The 20,450-nt window shown below is 45.4% G+C and overlaps 1 protein-coding gene across 4 annotated transcripts in view; it reads left to right on the top strand.

Annotated features, from left to right (window-relative positions):
* fam222a (family with sequence similarity 222 member A) overlaps positions 1–20,450 on the top strand; it is a 65,474-nt gene that overhangs the window by 24,089 nt on the left and 20,935 nt on the right. For 3 of the 4 annotated variants that reach the window (XM_034542198.1, XM_034542196.1, XM_034542199.1), the window contains exon 2: positions 17,005–17,147. In XM_034542198.1, coding sequence (XP_034398089.1) covers positions 17,051–17,147 — 97 coding nt within the window. In that variant the 5' untranslated portion in view covers positions 17,005–17,050. Of the gene's footprint in view, positions 1–13,797; positions 13,973–17,004; positions 17,148–20,450 lie in introns of those variants that run through there. The other variant, XM_034542197.1, reaches the window with a different exon arrangement.

The raw sequence follows: 20,450 nt of genomic DNA, 5'->3' as shown, positions 1-20,450 counted from the left end.
TATTAAACTTTGTCTTGTTTATGATGATAAAAAAAGTTGTGGATGCTCAAACAGACTTCGTGGATCAAGTTAGATATTTTGACTTACATCAGTGTAGCCAGTTGGTGTTGCTTCATTTTTGGAGAGAAAAATTACAATTCACAAAACAATCTGTTTTGTTAATGGCGCTTCTTCAAATAATGTCAGCCGTTTCTGATATTTACCCATCTGTGCTCTCTCTCCATATCCCGTTCGGTGCCATCTTTCCATATCCAGGCTCATGCACCATTGCTAAGAGTGACAGCTTTGCATGTCCTGGGAACTTCATACAGATAAACTAAACATACAGCGCTATCCCCCAACCCCCATCTCTGTGGCATGCTTCTGTGGCTGCATCTCTAGGAACAGCTGTCCAACTGTCACCGCAGCCAGCCAGTCAGCCGCTCTCCGAGGCAACATCTGTAGAGACTGACTGCACAAGGGCAGCCTGGCGTTCTCTGCTCGTCCCCAAAGACCATGAAAGTGTGTCAAGCCTTTTGGCTGCACGATACCGCTGACCACGTCAACCGTAGCACTGGGTTTTGATTGAACATTACCTGCTCCTGTGGCACTTTTAATAAGCTCTGCGAGGCATCACACTTATTGTTTTGTCACCAACACAACATTTTTACAAGAGTTCTTAAAAACTAAACATGCAACTGTGCAGCCCCCAAAAAAACACACCACATGATGGCAATCTGCCTCTGTGTGTGTATGTGTGTGTGTGTGTGCATGTGTGTGTGTGTGTGTGTGTGTGTGTGTGTGTGTGCATGTGTGTGTGTGTGTGTGTTTGTGTGTGTGTGTGTGTCTGTGTGTGTAAACAAAATCCCAGCGAGCAAGGTGCAATGGCCTGGAACTGACGAGAACCCACTGGGAGAGTCTCTCCTTGATGTAGCTCGCCCACTCCCCCTCCCCACCATCTTTTCCTCCTGGCAGCGGTGAGGGGGGGAGGAGGGGGAGGAGGAGGGGGGAGGAGGGGGGGGGGCACAGAGCCGTGTGAGGGGAGATGAACAGAGCAGCGGTCCCCTCTGTCAGCCACAAACTAGGATCAGGGAGATCACATGGGACTCTCCTGGGATGAGCAAAGGGAAGACGGCAGAAAGCAGCTGTTCAGTGTTTTTCTCTCACTTCTTCACCAGCTCACTTGTGGGTTTTATTTGTATCTGTCATTAGCTTCTGTCATGCTTGGTTTTTTTTTGTGGCAAGTTTGTCTTTAAAGGAGAAAAGGCATCGCGCGTTGCCATAGATATAGATGAGATGAAAATGTGCTCCTTGAATGTGTCATTATCAATCCGGTGCCTCTTTTTGTTGTCTTTAGGAACTTTAAAGCACTTGATTTCTTCCCCAGTCCTCTCAGGCATACTGTGCCTCTCCCGACAGACAGCTGTAGACTCATACAGGCTCTGGGCGAGGTTTGATGGATCCTGTTTACTGGAGCTGAGAGAATGCCTGGGTATCTCAAATTAAGTGTCACTTAAAGCTTGTCTTTTAGTCAGCTTTCCATTTTGTTCCCCCATCTCTGGTGACAGCACCGTGCTGCCAATTGTAACAGGGATTGAGAGGAAGACATTTGGTGATTACACATACTGTCATGATTGAGGGCTGAAGCCAGCAACTTGAGGCAAAACCAAATTCCATATGGCTGCAGTGAAATCCCTCCACCCATAGTGAGTTACACTCAAACAGCCCCTGTCTCGATGACAGGAAAATCTGCTGCTCATGACTTATCGTTTTATCATTCAAATTTACCCCATTGATGCTTGCTGCTGTGATTGACAGCTGGGTTTGAAAGCCACAGCCATCTCAATTGAGCTGCGGCAGCCAGTTGGTAACCGTGACAATGGTCTCTTCTCTTTGCCTTGTTTTCACACTTTTTCTGCTGTCACAGAAACCTCACTGATTGCTTCTGTGCCAAGACAGCATCCTATTAATCTTTTAAATAAGGGCCGAAGCCCAGCGGTATTGTTTGCAGAAAACCGAGAGGACCTTGAGAGACCACACTGAAAAGGAAAAGGGGGCAACTGGGGCTGAATCCCCGTCATTGTGGCAGGAAAGCCGAGCCTCCTTAAAATCAACGATATTAGAAATCTAATAGCTGCTGTGGAGATAGATGGTGCTGAGGCCTGAACATAGACAGCGCTCTCTGACCCCACCTGATGACCCTGTGGGCTCTCGTGTCTTCCGCCGCTCTCGGCTTTGCTCTCCAGGTGCATTGTGTGCTTTCATCTGCATCGTGGCACTCTGAATAAAAGCCCCCTGTGTTTATGGCCATTTCCTTTTTCTATGCCATTATTGATCCCTTTCAGTGTGGTAGGAACAGGCTTTATTTATTTTTTCAAACAGCATAGCAGTGGCATATTCTGAAATGGCAAAACATTTATGTATTGTCATCTGACTTTTAGAAGAATTACGGCTCAACCCTATGTCCCTCAGTACTGAGCTGACAAACCAGAATTAAATAGCGGTGTCCTTGCACGAACGTATGTTTCCTACAACCCAGAAAAAACTATGTGGCCTCTGTCTTGACAAGCCTTTCTGCACTCTGAGTTCACAAACTAGGCTTTTGTGTTTAATTAGGTGTGATTTATGAACATTTCCCAATTGGTAGGTAGGAAGTCTTTTTTTTTTTTTGGAGTCTCTGTACTTTCTTGTCAAGTGGTTGTTAATGGAGGATGGCTGCATTGCTCCTGACACCTTCTGGTTTGTAATGAGAACCTTCCTGTGCAAAATAGCCCCATAAACCAAACCTGCCAAGGGTGAGGAACATTTGGTGGCTCAGTAGTTGGGATGTTTACGACATATGAAGATTTTGAAGTTATGGGATCATTATATAGGCCTTTCCTGGGTCTTTGTCTCGTCTCCAGCCATAGAAACCCAGTGAGGCAGGGCAACCTAGATGACTAATTGACTCCCAGGTCAGAGCCACATGAAAGCAAGACTGCTGTTCAATGGAAATGGATATACTTTCCCCTACAGAGAGCTATGGCTGCTTTGTGAACCATCTGTGTGATCACGCACCGTGCATGCATACACGCATGGGCATTTGAGCATGTAGCTATTCATAGTAGTTCACCCTCTGTCTCACAGTTGTTTCTCCACAGAAAATCGATCCATTAATAACGACTTCAGAACAATGCAAAACCATTGTTTTTAAAGGCTTTATTTCGGCACTTCCCTGTAATCTCACGTGATGTTGCTGGGAGATTATTGAGAGTTTGAACAATTGGTGAAGCATTTGTTTTTATTTATGCACTTTAATAACTAATTGTGGCCTGGTTTTAGACACAAGTTTCACATTCAAGTTATTTTTATGAAACAAATTCCTGAGGGCACTGCAACTGTGTTGCAGTTGTAAAGGTATTCTTGACTGCCTGCATATATAGCCTCACTGCAATGTGTTTTATTTATTTTTATCAACAATGAAGAAGACAAACAAGTGTCTGTAACTGTTGGTCCTTGAAATGTGCATTAAACTGCAAGTCTGTGTTTCCTCACAACATGCAAATGTGTGCACACAGGGATGTCTTTTTGTTCTTGTTTGCAGGTTAAACACAAACACTGCCGTCCCAGATTCACACACAAGCCCCCACCTCCTAAGTCTGATGCCCACAGCCAGCCACGAGCCTCCTCCCCCTTCTCTCAGTTCCTCCAGTTTCAAAGCGCTCGCATAGCTCGACTGTGTCAAAGCATGCCCCCTCCTCCCTGACCCCTCCTTCTGGAGACAGCACTCTTGACCTGCTGCCCCATTGTTTCCAGCGGGGATGGATGGGGAGCCGCCTCTGCCGGCGCGATCCTTCACTCAATAGCTGCTCCATCTGTTGACTGCGTGACTCTGGGTTACAAGCGGGGATTTTGCTCCGTCTGTGCAGGGTGTGAAAGGAGCTATCTCAGGGGGCTTCCTGAATAGGGGTTTAAAACTGCAGTAGCAGGGTGTTGTGATGCCCCTCACACACCACCCCTCCACCCGTCATCAGCCCAACACAGCCGGCTGGGTGTGTGCAGGATGAGAGGCCTTCATTGTGCCTGTTCACAGGCCCCTAGGCAACAGGGTCACCTTGTCCCCAAACAAATGCTGCCCTCAGTGGGATTGTTGGCACTACGCGCGTGTGTGTGTGTGTGTGTGTGTGTGTGTGTGTGTGTGTGTGTATTTGAGTATAAGAATGCATCATCAGGAAGAGGGCAGAGGCCTTGGCTGCGAGGACATTTATCTAACATCTCTGCCTTTCACATCAAGGCCTATTCAGTGCAGCCCGTCTGCGTCAGGCTTTCAAAGGGCATCACAGATAGAGAAACACTCTGGGATACTTTACAGGTCAAACTGCTCTCACTGAGCATTTAGACCAACGCGCCTGCTGATCTCATTTTTATTTATCTTTAGCTTAGAAAAAAATAAATGAAACCCTTTTTGAAAACATTATCCGTGTTGTCTCTAATGAATTTGAGCTGCGTCACATGAAATACTGGAAGACTGCTGCTTAGGCGTTTGAGTATTGGGAACAAAAAACTAATCTGTGGCTGTTTTGACTGCTGGTTCACCTTCAGTAATTAATGTTCTAAAGTCTGCCAGACATTAGTGCTGAGGTCCTGTGTATGTCTGCGTGGGAGTTGTTATTTGGCATTTCCTCTATAGCAGGACACTGCCCTCCGCAATCCTATTCTTTCTCCTGAATAAAATTCCCATCAACTAAAAGAAAAACATGTCTTTAGGATGATTTTGCCTTTGGAAAGTTGAACATATTTATTTATTATCGAGACTTTAACAAAACTTTCTTTCCTTCGAGCACAAATGTGTTTTTGACAGCGTAAATAACTCAGCTGCAGTTTAATTCAATTATCTTTCTATTGTTTCTATTGAAAGTGGGTCATACAAGCACCCTCACCTGCCCCTTTCCTTTATCACAGAGCCACAGCTCCACCAATAGGGCCCGAACCCTTCAGCTGTCACAGGATGTCCCCAACACACCATTACCACAGTTAAGATGGTAGCGGGATCTTTTGCACATGTGACACCTCAACCTCTCTCCCCGGGCTGAGGAAAGACAAAGTAAGCAACAGAATGAGGCAGAGAAGAAGGCGGTTGGTTCAGGCGTGAAGCCCCCTCGCCAGACGAGACAGAGTTATGGGGGGGGGGGGGGGGTTACTGAGTGGAATGAGTGGAGGTAGAAAACTGCAGTGACAGCAGAATGAATAAATTGGAAAATTCTCTCATTGTAAATTGTCTATCACTCGTGACAAACGATCTGATAGGCGAGCGGCCCGGGTTTCCGACGCATCCGTCCCAATAGAGCTGTGAATAACTGGTCTATCTCCACACTGCTTAGCACTGGCCCCGCACTTAATAATTCATAGAGTGTGAAATATTTTCCCCGGTACAGATATGCCAAAGAGCTGCCGCCAGCAGGCGGGGGCGGTGAGGGGGGTGTCCCTGCGGTGCTAATTTGGGGGATGGTGACGTGCATAGATTTCTAAGGGGGCTCTGGTTTAGAAGAGATGCCTCCGACACATTTGCTCTGTTTGCTCTGATGAGCTGAGCTGAAGATGCAGAGAGTGAGAGGGTGCAGATGACATTTAACTCATGGCTGATCTGCGTGGAACCAGGAACCAAGGAGGGACATGCATTTTCATTTAAGCTGACTGAACACAGTTTTCGGTGACTGTTGGTGACAAAAGGGGGGCTGTAAACCTTCTAAGTAGTTTTTGCTGTTTGCCCTGGCGAGTGTTGTGGTCACAGTTGACATGGTGGCAGCAGGTGTCTGTGGACGCCAGGTTTATGACTCCTGTCTCCCCCAGGTGACTCCTCCTGCCTCATGCTCCTGCAGGAGCTCAGCAGCCAAAAGCAGCTCTCATGGTCCCTGACCTTATTGTCCCCTTCCTTCAAAGCGCTGAGCTTACAGCACCTTTATCTTCACGGCAATGAACCCAAAGCAGTAATGGCCATGCTCACATGTGCGTGCACGAGGGGAGGCAGATATGTACTTTTCTGCGATAGTGTCATGCAAAGTGTGTGGTTTTGTCTGCACAGACCGGTACAAACTGGGTTTTTATGGTTCGCATTCAGGCCCTGATACCAATTATGCAAACTATTAAAAATTTAAGGAGGACAGTCTTTTATAATTTAATCCTAAAGTAATAGATTCTATTAAAAATGCATGAGAGGAGCTTTATAGATGGAGCTAGAATTAGTGTCTATCAAAGACTCCAGTCAAGGATGCAGGGGGAATGGTGCTATTGCCTCATTATTCAAATAGGATATGATTACCATAGAGCAGGAGTCCCTCAGAGCTGAAGCAGAGCTTGCTGGCCACTGTGACCACAAACATGAGGAGCATGGTCGGGCTCCTCAGAGGAAATTAAACTGGTTTCAGATTTACTGATTTAACTTTAACAAATGGGATTCGCAGTGACGCGTGATTGGTTGTGCTTTAAAGCATTCTGTTGTTGAACTACTCTTTGTCTTCGTGGGTTTCTCCTCCCTGGTGTTTCACTCGAGGTTGTTTAGTCTTGTTCTTGCTGAAAGCATGTAGAAAGTGTTCAAGCGTGAAAACAGGAAGCCTGCAGTGTTGTAACTTAATGGCTCATGCAGCAAGCAGACCTTTTACTGGCCTTGGTGCTCCTTGGTTTCACCCCACAGAGCTTCTTGGACATGTGAAAAGCAGAGTGAAGACTTTCCACAATGCTGTTTTTCACAAAGCAACCATTTGCAGTGTTTCACTTTTAAAACTTTTCAGGCGTTTTGCACTAATTTTGTAACTAAACTGTTTTGTTCTGCATCACAGGTTTTAAAGAGTACAGATAGCAGTTGAATTTCACTCTGTTATTGTGATTTGCTTCAATAATTACAGGTAGAGAACTGCAGTGATTCAGATATCAACACAGGCCCTGAAAAGGCGCTGTGCTTATTAATGTGCTGCGAAAAGTGGAAAAAGCCAATAAAAGCTGGAACCCTCATGAAGCTTATATGGATTTTAAGTTCTGCCTGTGAGGTAAATTCCTCGCCTTTTTGATGTAATGGTTGCCTGTTTATGGAATAAATCCAACGGGCTTAATCGATCATCTCCGTGGAAAGGTCAAGAGGAGAAGCTCTGGTGTTTGAAGTGCTTATCCCATGGAGAAGTGCCAGAAATGTGACACCTCTTTATGAGTGGGCGGCGGTAGGGAGATTAGTGACGGACAGGGTGGCCCAGGGGGATGATTAAGGGAGATTCAGCTCTAAATACTCTGCGTATATCATAGAGAGAGAAATTATAAACTGCCTTCCCCCAAATCCCAATTTTCAACAGAAAAGCATATTAGTAGATTAAAAAGAAAATTTCCAAAAAGAGAAGAGAAAAAAGAAAATGAGGGGGCAGGGGGGTCACAGCTGTTGGTGTAAGGTCAATAAAAGTTTCTCCTGCCCACACTTTCTGTCTAATGTTGCTTGAAGTTACTCGTCGGTTTCATCTCTCTGCAGTCTAATCTAATCTGGAGTGGGTGGCTTTGGGCAGCATCTGTGCTCTGAGTTGAAACAGGGCTTTCTCTCCACCTAATCCTCTATCCAGGGATCACTCAGTAGGGTGAAGACAATTACCAGCCTGCTCTCTCATGCTAATGGAATCTCTAACTAGATCTTACAGAAGAGGAGAAAATAGACAGAGGAAGAAGAGAAGCAGGGACAATGGCGCAGAAAGATGACCCAACTAAAATGGGTTTTTAGATTACCATTTAATTATTGATAGAGACCCAGTTGTAAGGCCTAAGGTCAGGATTTGGAGAGCATTTCTGAGAGAGGAGATAGATTATCAAGTTATTTTGGTGTGTGCGTGTGTGTTGAGGGGTGTCGGGCCAGGAAGTTGCTGAGACGGGACTGATGTCACCGACATATCAGCAGCTGTGTGCCAGATAGTCTGCCTTTCACCTTTTTATCACCCGCCTCCAGCAAGGTGTCTGGAGTGGTTTTAAATTGCATTAATATGCAGGAATTTATAGATTGCCTCCCTTGGCATTTCTGCAGGGAGGGGAGGAGAGTATTACAGTCTCCATCTGCACTAATTACTGGGTCTTGGCAATGTTACCTGTCTCTTGTGAAGGACAAACCCTGGCTCGAGCAGTAACACAGAGCAGAAGGAGCTCATCTGCTGGGGAGTCTTCAGGAAGAGGGATGTCTCCGGGGCGTTTTTACTCTGGTATGTTTGATGTGCTGGGAGCCTTGAGTACCATAAAGAAATCTCTGCTAGCGACTTCAATCAACTAAATGACTTCGTCCAACTTCCTTCATGGAGCTGAGAGAGAACAGCTAACCTGAACGTGCACCTGAATTCAGTCGCACGTTCGCTCTAACTGTTGTAGTTAAATGAATATATCTTCTGTCTCAGTGTGTCAGAAGATTTAAAGTCACGGCAGCTCAAGTGTGAATCTGAAGAGGTGGAGCAGCCGTGTTCTCCTTAATATGGAGACCTGAAACGTGAGAGCAAGACTTTGGCCAACACGTAAATCATCGGAATGTATCCAAAAATACTTGAGAAAGGAAAAGATAATCAGTCTCCTCGTGTGCTGTTATCTCCGCGATGACCTCGCTTCTCAATTCACTCTCTGTGGCGGGTCAAGCTCGCTGATAACGGGAACTCTTATCAGTTTGCTTTTGTCATGGAACGCGTCGACCATTTTAAATCATTACAACCTGACCATTTTTTCACTTTCCCCAATCACTGAGCAGTGACACCGAGACCTTGCCCGTGAAAACAGGAGATCGATGCTTTAACTCTGTGCACTTCAGGTAGCTCCCTGGCTGCCAGGCTGCCAGGTTTCTGCATCAAATCTGCAGGCTGCGATTCCTCAGCTCGCTGTGGGTTTCTCAGGTTTCTGTGTTTGTCTGTCGGCCTGTCGGAAAAGACTCCTTGGATTGCTGCTGCACGACAACATCTTGCTTGTGTTGGTGCCATCTGTGCCTTTAGCCAGCAGGTGATTACCAACCGCAGACTCACCTCCCACTCTGTCCAATTGGATTCCCTCTGCTGGCATGGCCAGGGCCGGCTTTGAGAGGGAGCAGGATGACAACAGCTGGATAGCACACATTATGGGAAAGGCTGGCTGAGTCTCGGTGACAGAAACTGCAATGTGGAGAAAATATGGGGGGGGGAATGCCTGCTTCCTTTTCCTAGCAAGCTTAGCTGTGAGCGTTTGTGTCATCTTCTCTTTTATAGTCCGTAATATCCAGCAGAGCAAAAATGGCTTTGTCACACTTCAAATATATCAAATGAGATCAGTGTCAACATTTCAACGGTGCACTATTTGATTGCCTTGTGGGCTTCACAACACACTAATGTTATGCATGACTGACTATTGGATCTATGACACCCTCCAGAGAAAGACGGCGCAGTCCTCCTTTGGACCATGGGAATTGGGGTCACCTTAGGCTCCGCAGAGAGCGATGTTTGGAGTCAGGCTTCGGCAAGTGAGAGAAGAAATCACATTGTTTGAATTTAATTATATTCCATTGATTTATTGAACACCCATTAATAAGCATACATTTTGAGGCAGGGCCATTTTGCGTGAAGGTTTTCTCTCTGTCTCCCTCTTTTCTCTCGCCTGCTCACTCCATTTCATCATAAATTGACATAAGCCTTTCTTTGAAGTTCAGGAGCCAAGCTGAGGAATGACAGCACAACAAACAATGAACACAAAACACAAAGACAATGAACACTGTTTGAATATTCAAGTGAGCCACCATAGGATGGGTAGAGGGAAAAAAGAGCCCTTGTTTTATTGTTGTTGCGTTAAGCCGTGAATGGACCTGTCTGAGACAATAAAGGATTGTGTCACATTGGGATAAGACATTTTTGCAATATCAACAATGCTTTACAAATGGTATGTAATAAGGTTTTCTGGGGAAATATAAATCCTCGCATGAAAACCAAGAAAGCACAGCTCATTTTTCACATTTGGCTGAAGTTAGTGCTGAGGGTTTGTGATTTATGTTCGAAAGTCCTTCCTGGTGATGTTGCATCTGTTTTTTTCTTTTTAGATTGATATGAAAGGACTTTTTAACGCAGCCAAATTTGTCTTCAATTAATTCAAATTTAAAATGGTCCTTTGTGGAGGTATTTTGTCAACAGCAGTCCCTTGGTGTATCCTCCGGTGTATCTGCACAGTTCAGTAAACTCCACAGCTCCCCTCCACATGCATTCAATATGTCACAACATACGCAGAGCTTCTGTGTGAAAGTGGTATTAGATGACAACTGATGCTGCTGCCTCGCAAAACAATGCAACAAAGGCGGAGGCAATAAGAGGAGTAGAGGATGTGTTTCCCCTGTGGTTTGTCTGACAATCTTAAGCCACGCTCTCATTGCTCAAAGTCCCTCGCTGGCATCAGCAGGAGCACAGCGGCTCCGTCACGTTGTGAGAGCACCTCGCTCACACTGCGCTGCAAACCAACAGATTTACCAAAGGGGAGCGGCTGATTGGAGGACAGGATACACCGCTTTCTATACAGAAATACAAGGCTATGTCAATTATGACTTGTGGATTTTGTTTGTTTGTAGTGGTGTTTTACATCTCATTGCTCAATTTTGATTTAAATACAAACAAGCAAATGTGTGCCACTATTTAAAGCTATAAATAAGAGATTATAATTATTGTGATGCACTGTGCATTTAGACTCGTGTCACACTGCTATTTGTAGTATTTTAGTGTTGAGCTTTAAGCTTTATGAGTTTAAAGCTTGTTTCTATTAAATAGTTTTGCATGATCACCATGATATTGACAGCCTCTCACAGCCTCTATTTCTAAACTTCTTAAGAATTCAAAATGTTCAATCAGTGTTACTTTGGCCTCTGAATTAGCTCTCCGATCAAAACACATAACCCATGTATGCTCAGTGTAAATGTCAAGGTGAAGCTGATCAGAGCTTAGCTCACAGCATGCCCTTGTGCCCGGCTCACATGGGGTAGGTGTAACAGGAGGAGTATGCAAAGTCTTGCATAGCCAAATTATGTGGGGAACTCTACCAAAAGCTGCACATGTAATACTTTGGGCAGCTTTTGTCGTCTGGTGGTTTTTCCTATGATTGCAGTGTTTTCCTTACTAGCTTGCTGAGCCATTGTAGTAGATAAGCAAGTCTGCTACAACATTTCAATATGTGAAGACATTTTTTCATTACAAATCTGTGGTGCAGGTGCCAGGTGGACGGAACGGTGTGCGCTGGACCACCGTGGGGATACTCACTAGCCCCTAATCCACCATACACAACTAGAGGCTATTATCTAACGAGACCATTTGATTGGTGGACAGGCCACACTAAGGCTTACGGTTTACCTTGAATGCTGCTCAGGTAGAGGCTAGAAATATATAGTTTAATACAGAATTATATTCTCATTTTTTCATAGGAGCTTCAAAAGCCCTCATCCCAGTATTTGTAACACCTCCAGATTCATCTGAATTAAATTTCCATTCTTCTTAATTTGCTGGATTTCAGCTATCGGCATTTTCTACATTTTGAATGTGGTCGCTCGCACAGTCATGAAGACGTGCTGCCTTCTGAGGCTGTTATTTACCATTAATGAGACCTCACCCAGCACAAAGATGCAGCAGTTGTCTGTGAAGTCAATTAGTCCTCATTGCTATTACAGGGTTGACATTAGTCTAGGCAGGCGTGTTTTGATTAGAGATGACAGACGACTCGCTGCTATTGGACTGCCAGACATTCCTCACCCTTCATCCCATGGGTGAAGCTATTGAAGCTGACTGGAATATAGAAAGCTAACAGCCGAGTGTATTTGCCAAGATGCCCTTCATCTGCAGAGAAACCTCTTAAAAAATACGACTGCACAGCATACAAGGTTGTATAAGCCCCAATAACAGTGATATGCTGCATCGTATATATAAGAATCAGCTGCCAATATGTTATTCCAGCGCTGTATATCATGGCAATAATGCCTAAACTGTAGGCTTTTACACACAATGGCGCTTTATTGTGCAGGTTATTTATTGTTCTGGTGTGAGGTTGTGCAGAGCTGGTGGGTGAGTGCATCCAGGGGCTTGTATTGTTTGGGAATCAGTGGCTCTTGTTTGTGGAGCTGGGGGGGTTTGTTAACAATGCCGTTTTTATGTCCCAGAGTGCGTGCCTGTCGGCAAACGTCCCCTCAGAATTTTTGTTTGTGTGTTTTGTTGTTAGTGTGTGGATCAGGGTCGGCGAACACAACCCTCTCATTGTGTGTTACATCCAAGTGGACCAGTTTTATATCAGGCACATGTGAGCGTGCGTGTGTGTGTGTGTGTGTGTGTGTGTGTGTGTGTGTGTGTGTGTGTGTGTCTTTTGAATAAAAAGTATGGGTGCAAATTATTTAGTGCGGATGTGTGAAAAGTACCGAGCTGAAGGGTTTTACTGCCAGTCCTTCCTAATGGAGCCTTTCACTCTCGCTCTATTCATGTGACGGCATGGTGACGGAGAAGGGGGAGCCGGGGATTAAGGGGGTAGAGGCAGTGCCTTGTTAAAGAAAAAGAAAGGGTTTGAGTGTGTCGATTGGATTAACTTGTTTGGGCTTATTAAGAGGAGAGACACAGCAGCTTGTTAAAAGCATTGCATGGGGCGTCCCACAGTGAGCCGGCAGGGTCACCATTCAATTAGGTCGAAGCCCCGCCTCTGCTCATTGTGGAGGCTGTCTGCCACTGCCAGTCCTCCACCGGGAGATTGAACTTCACTGGAGACACTTTACGTTTTAAACCTCTATATAAATTTGGCAATTGGTTTTTCGATGAAAATGCTTTCAATATCAGAATTATACTTTTTCCGATATGTTACTTTGAAAAATATTAGTATGGTTTTTAACACATTTCTCGCCAGACGAGTCCGTTGGTATTCGACAACATTTCTCACTTTCTATCTTTTTTAATGCTAATGAATGAATGAAATTCCTGCATCTGTGAATGTATGTACGGTATGGTAAAGGTGTTGTAAAGATTACAGGTAAATACAATATGGTGACAGTATGGTTAGGGTTTAGAAAGTTTAGAAAAAGGTGGACATCAGTTGCAATGTTGTAACTGTCAGACAACCTACATGCACCTTTGCTTATGCATTTTTCATTTTATGTTTGTAATTTTGTAAAATGTTAAATATTATATAGGTGGAGGCTTCAAATAAGCCCAGTTGGCTTTTTGTCTCTTCCTGCACTATGATATTCATTTATCTCTGTTGTGATTTTATTGTTTGAATTGTGCAAATAAATAAATAAATAAAATAAATGCCCATCTACCACACCATTCCTTAGCGTTCAGCCTGGCTACCTAGAGGGAACGCTACCTGACATTGGATATTAATCCTGAGGTGCGGATATGTCTAATGTGAACATTTTTCATGGCATACTGGGCTGGGGGCTTTGCTACAAATCCTAATTTAATTTGACAACAGTTCACAAATGTTAAATGTTTTCTAAACACAAGCAGCTCTACAAGAGCTTTGCACACAGGAATCTGATCAAACAATAACTCAACAAGACTGAATCTAACCGAATATGTGTCATCTGTTGGTACAGTTTTTCATACTTAGTCCATACCTACAAATATTGGGCTTCAATACCCAAGTCTCAGCTGCTTCATTCTTTCTTTCACATGAAACACGTGTAGCTCAAAACACACACATACTTGCCGTCTATTCACCCATGACCACCCTGTTACACCCCACACTTGGCAGGATGCTTATCTGGGCAGACAGCTTTGGGCGTGGGGAGCCATCTCCTCTGATCTCCTCTGCAGTTTAAGAACCTTTTAACTTAGAAATAGCCCTCTGCCAAACCCACCGCCTCTTGATTCCAGCTTATTCCCTCATCTCAGGGGACTGATCTTCCGCCCCCATTGCAAACCCTGCAGCAGCGTTGGCAGAACGGGAAAGAGCCGATAGACATCCTGGCTTTTGAGATATCCCCACACTGGTGTAATAGGAGACTTGTGAGTGGATTTGATGAGTGAGTGAAGTGCAGGTGGGTTTTCAAGCGCTGTGTGTGTGCGTGTGCGTGTGTGCGCATGTGCGCGCATGTGTGTGTACGCATACACCACCACCATCACAGGGATTGACCTGGGTATGCGGGCTGTTTTTAGGGCAGCTGGATGATGGGTCACATGGTTTTAGGTTTGGAGATAATTACCTGCCTCTGATAGACATCTGCTAAGTAGTACAATAACCTAATAGGAGGAGATTAGGGGAAAGGGGAACATGACAAACAGACCAAAGACTTGCTCCTTCTGCCTCGCTCTTAAAGTCAATAATAGGAGAAAATTGGTTCTTGAAAATTGAATTGAAAAAAAGTGGGTCTCTTACAGCAAAGTATAATGCCTCAGAATACATTTGGTGAGCAGCAAATGGAGAAAAATGGAGGGTAGTTACACAATTGTATTTCATTTCAGCGAGGGGAAAACTGTGGAGGTATCCCCCAGTTAAGACTTGCTTTTAGTCTCAATCTACCCCATGTGTCCCTTTCCTGCCTCTCAACCACTATCTTTTACCAAATGGGCTGTGTGAGGATGTGCTCGTTGTGAAATTAGTATCCTCACAGAGAGGACACAGAGAAAGGATTATGTGAATAGCCAGTAATGAGCTCAAAGTGCCAGTGTGTTTGGGCCAGGCCTGCCTGTGTGTGAGAGGAAATGGCACTGCAAGCGACCTTTTTTGCTCAAGCACCTGGCGAGAAATAGAGTGGCCCCTCTCTTCCATCTGCAGCGTGTGTGTTTGTGTGTAAGCATGTGCGTGTGTGTGTGAGGGAGTGAACTGTGTAATTAACAAGAGTGTAAAGAGAAAATGTACTTACATTTATCAGGGTGAACATCTTTTTTTTCCGTGGACACCATTTTCATATACGTCCAGGTTTGTGCTCAAAGTGATGCTTTGTGACACATTTGAAAAAATACATATTTTTGACTGAATGTTAAGTGTTTTATACAAGCTTCATGGTCTGAGGTCAAATGTAATGTCTGGTGAATAATGTTGTATTAAAACATCTCTTTTCAGAGTGAAAGACTGAATTGTTGTAGGGGTGGTGCTTTTTTCTGTAACACCTGCCTTTTAACTATTCAGACCAGGAAAGTTGTTCAAACTTAACTATAGGCAGTACATTGTGTTGTGGTTGTCTATCATGCTTCCTTACTCAATTTCTCAATCACAATTTAGCACTTTACACACCATAAAGAGCGCTGTTAAGGTTTATACAAATACACCTCTTTTGACTATATTATATTATTATATTTTAAATGGCACTTTTGATGTGTTACAAGTTAACACATTCAGTGGCTTCAGGATGTGAAGGTTGGATGCTTTAGCAGGGTCTGAAAAGATACGTAACATCCATCTTGAATGGATGTGAATTCTTTGATTCTGTTAAACTCGTTCGATAAAACTGCACCTAAATATATAGATATAATTTTAAACTCATAGTTGTGGTTTTGTGTAAAGGTTAGTTTGATCGAATGCTTCTATTAGTGTTTTATAATAGGAGGTTTTTTCAGTGGTGATCTATATTTTAGCTTTATTCCTGAAATGAGAAAGAACAGGAGCCGGCGCTTTATGAACTGCTATTAATTTATCTTGTAATCATTATAATTGCTTTCTTTAAATGATAATCTATAAAACTAAGTAATGGACTGATGGCAGGTGGCTAAATGTTCATTTAGTGATTCACTGAGAAAATAAATAACAGGGGACAAGCCTGTGACAGGCGCATGAGAAATCATTTTTCAATAATCTGCCACGCATCATGGCAGGAGACGCTGGCACTGACAGCACGGATGAAATATTTGCCTCTGTTCTTTGTTTTAATATGAGAGGAGACCAGCCCAGATGGAAACGATAGTGTTTCATAGCAATGCATTGAGGCCATGAGGCTCAAACACATGCAGATCAAACCCACAATGCTTTATACAGAGACAGCCATGCGTTTTAGGTGAGCCTGGGCTTCTGCAGAGTTACAGTCAGTACAGTAAGGGACCATTGTTTCCCAGAATCCAAACAATATCCGTAAAGTGAACGATAGAAGAGTGAATCTCGATCCTTATCATGGACCTAAATGGTTTGCTTTAGCTGTTCTCATCCGGCACATAATCCAAGTAGAAGTTCGTAATCAGTCATCATTGTGTTATGTGACACTGGCATGTTGCTGATGAATGAGGTCTGCAATATATCTATAGATATATAGAGATATAGATATATCTATAATATATACACATCGGGGCTGCGATGGGCTTTTTGAAAGGAAACTAGCAGCAACTGCCTCCCTGTTCCAGAGTGAAAGTGGCTGTGGGGAAAAGGGGGAGTACAGAGCTGGAGATTTATGGCCTAGAGGGAGATTGATTAGTGCCGTCACTAGCCCTGATGTACGGTTGGCAGTCTCTCCCTCCCAACCCATCGCATTTCACACACACACACACACACACACACACACACACATGCAGCTATACAGTTCAACACACAGCTACACATACATCCAGACACCGTTCAGTCCCCAGGCCTTTCCTGACAGTCCCCAAGAGCTGTTGCATGTTAAGTTGCAGCAGACAGACTGCTGTTTTTTCAGCATTACCATTTTTTTGCTGTCCATAGATAACGCCATCAATCACCATGTACGCGCGCTGCCCTGGAAGGAATGTGCCCGAGCGTTTCTTCTTTCTGAGTGTGCCTGTGTGTTTGTTTTGAGAACGCTTTCATAGACGGCCGATGCGGTTGAATGGCTGTGTGGATGTGCTGTTTGAAGCTGCAGAGTGACTGCCCTGGACTGTGCTCTGAACCCGTGTCAACCACGCTGCCCCAGTGCAGGTGTGTGTTTATCATTCAGCACACAGAGCTGAGAGGCAGGCAGCTGTAGGCATTCTTTCCCCATTAAATCTTGGGTGAGAACCCTAGCCCTTCGAGCCCAGAGCCAGCTGCTGCTGCCTTACCGAACACGGCCATGAAGCTGTGACCTCGAATCATCCTGCTCAACACACTCAACGTTCCTCTCTTTCTCTTTCTCTTTTTCTGCTCCAGGTTGGCCGCATAACTCCCCCGGCTGTAGTACTGTGCCCACCTCGCCATGCTGGCCTGTCTGCAGAGGAGGCAAAACCCTCCACCCCAGCACCCGGTGTGTGCCAGCAAGACCCTGGAGCCTCTGCAAGCCCTTGGGCGGAAATGTGAGTTAACACAGTGACTGGGAGCGATGGAGGTCAAGAGTTCAGCTCGCCCAAAATGAGTGAGGCTTGTGTTCGTCATTTGTATTTAATCTATCGGTCATGGTGAGTGATGGAGCCGGGTAGTTAACCTCCACTGTGAATAAGTGAAGGAAAATAGACTTTCCGGTTTCTGTTGTTTGTCACTGTTGTTCGCTCGCTACTCTGAGGAATTCTAAACAGTTTCATTCGCTCTGCACTTAGACCTTGGATTGCCATGTTGTTGGACTACTCATTGTGAGGGGGGCTGTTTAGCAGTGCTGATCATGCAGTCGTGGCAACAGGGCTGAACAGACAGTGTTTAACGTGCCTCACTGGCCCTGGGTGACCCTGAGGGTCTGTAAACATTTACAGTGTCTGGCCCTGGCTGTGTCGGCCGCCTGTAAAGCATGACAGCTGCTCTGTTTGCTCCCTGAGCACCACCCTCTGTCCACTCACAAAATGGTGTAAAGGGACGGAGATGAGCCTGAAAACTGTTACAGAGCTGGCAAAACTAGTTCTAACCAGTTTGGGATTAGAGAGGGCTGCGGCAGTCAGGCATCTGGAAGGTGAATTTCTCCCTAATTTTGTTTAAGCTTTTGGATAAGCTTTTTTCAGCGAGTCTTTTTTTTCTGATGAAGGGAAGACATGTCTTTTCTCCCTCTTGAATGCACCGTGAGTCTTTAGTGGCCTTTGTTTACACGGCAGGCCAACGAGCTACCTCAAGTCGATTAAGCAGACTGGCGGATGGAGAGCAGTGCAGCACTAACCTACCAGTTTTTACCTCAGCTTAGAGAGGCTTAGAGGGAGATGCAGGTTCTGTGCCTCCTCATCAGTGGGACATTGTATCAGGCCTGTAACCAGCAGGGAAAGGCAAGAAATAAAGCATTGCCTTCTTCTTTCTCTGCTTCTCACTGGCCAATTAGCTACTTCTCAGCTCAACATCACACTCAACTCGATTCCGACACAGAAGAGTCACAAACAACAAGGTGACTGGGTGCTACTTATGTCAGATCTTGAGTTGTTTTTTACTGGTCTGTAGGGACATCTCATATGGAGCTGTATAGATGTTAGTGAAACAGAAGGAACCAGAGACACAAACAGAGCTCCAAGTGCATTTGGAAGGGGCAGCTCTTCAGTTGAGTGGGTGCGACCGGCCTCACTAATGAGCTTTCAGAGAGTTATAGTGGAAGAGAGGACAAAGAGAAACTGCGCCAAATAGAATTAGAGAAGGTAAAGAGGAGGAGAGGAAGGAAGGGAAATGAAGGGAGTCCTCAACAGTCGTCTTAATCGATTCCCTTCTTGCAGGATTAGCCCACTTCCTCTCAGGATCCTCTATTGAGGAGCAGCCAGTGGGAGTCAGGACTCAAATCAATAGAGAAAAAGAACAGTCTCCAGTCTTCCCGTGTACTCCCTCTTACCGACCCTCTCTGTCTGACTCTCCCTCTCTTTCTCCACCTGTTAAACCCTATGATTGAATGACTACCACAGCGACTGACTTGAGCTTCATAATAAGGATGTTTGAACATAATAGCCTCCTTTCTGTCCTTTGAGGGGGAAGAGGGGAGCAAGTGTTGAATTTCGACCACTGTGCAGTTCTTGGCCTCAATAAGGCAATTGTTCATCCAGGCCCAGAAGGGGTGCACAAAGGCAGACACTGGGCCTGGCTGCAGAAGTGGGCACACTCAGGTCACCATGCTGAGCAGGTCCCCATGATTGATTGTTCGTGGCCCAGTTTGTGCCAACGTGGGATGGGGGTTGTGAGTAAGGTGACCTAGGCTCTCAACAGGAGGCCGAATACCAGAATACACCCCTCAAAGAGACAGAGTGAGTGAGAGTCCAGGAGGGGGATTACCTGTGAGAGGTGAGCTGTTTCATTTGCATCTGCTGTCCTTTACACAACAGTAGTGCGTGTGTGTGCATATGGTGTCAGGACTAGGGCAGTTGGGATCAGAGGGCGAGGAGGGTTTTAGCAAAAGCCCCCGCATGCAGATGCCGAGTGGCTGCACAGATCATTGATGCGACTCCCATTAAAAATCCCTCATACCCCCAATAAAAAAGGACTTAACTGGCTCTACTATCAGCTGGAAGCGTTCAGATCGGCTCGCCAGACAATCAATTTCCCCCAAGCGCTCAGAGCTTAGCGGGAGAAAAGGGAGGCGGAGAGCGGGATGTTTCCATTATCACAGCCCGCTCTGTGTCTGGACTCGAGGGGGGAGAGAGAGAAAGGAGGGAGTGGCAGAGGGAGATGGGGAAAGACGGACAAGTGGGAGAGAGAGAGAGAGAGAGAGAGAGAGAGAGAGAGAAGCAGAATGAGAGACGGAGTAGCTGGCTTTTCAAAAAGCCATTGACCGCCTGCCCTTAAAAATATCATATTGGATTAGCCTCACAGAGGCGGCCTTTTGATATTTTTTTCTTTGGCCATAGAATTAAAAGGACTGCAGATCATTACTTGAATTATAAATCATAGGCACTTGCTTTCACTGCGCCCAAATTCCACGCATATGTGGCTGCACTCTCCAGCGCCAGCCCATGTCATTTTTAATTAAATCCCCCCTTATGGGTGACATTTGTAGCTTGCCCCCTCTGCCGTCCTCCCCTCCACATCTCTCTACCACTGCCCTAGATGGAGACATGAAAGGCAGAGACGTCAGCGGAGCCAGGGCCTCTCATCGTGTTGTGCCCCAGAGAGAGGGCACCCATCCAGACGGATGAGAGAGAAAGGCCCTGCAAGGGGAGAGGGGTGAATGGATGCCACTGACCCTGGCCACCCTCGGCCAGCGGCAACTTCCCTCGCTACCCATCCCTCTCCCTGATTGCCGTCCTCCACTGTGGGTCTGAAGGTTCAGGGAGCAGGGGTGCTCCAGAAGTCTAGAGGGAGGTGCACCGGTCCACTGATGAGTAACAGTGAGATGGCCAGACAGGAGGCCCAGCAGACCCCACCACTACCCTGCCTCCTCCCTGGCCCAGACAGCAATTACTCTGCCACATGTCAGCTAAAGAATAACAGGGCCGGATCACTCAATTGACTGGTCGGTTGGGATATTTATGGCTGGCTATTTTTCAAAATGATATATTTTCAGATTTCACCGGGTTCTCATTTGTTTATTCTTTACTTGGTAACTGATCTAGAGCCAGGCCTGCCATTTTTTGAGAATACCATTGTCTTATAGGGTGTGCATGTCTGTGCTCTTTATCCAGGCCCGCTGCGGGTCCTGCTTTGTTAATCACACAGCCCGCTGCCCCTCCCCTTTTTGCTCTGTTATTGAATCAAACCTGGGTGTTCCC

This window comes from Cyclopterus lumpus, chromosome 9 (genome assembly GCF_009769545.1).
Source record: "Cyclopterus lumpus isolate fCycLum1 chromosome 9, fCycLum1.pri, whole genome shotgun sequence".
NCBI lineage: Eukaryota > Metazoa > Chordata > Actinopteri > Perciformes > Cyclopteridae > Cyclopterus > Cyclopterus lumpus.
Note: the sequence above shows the minus strand (reverse complement) of the source record. Positions and strands in the feature narration are given on the sequence as shown.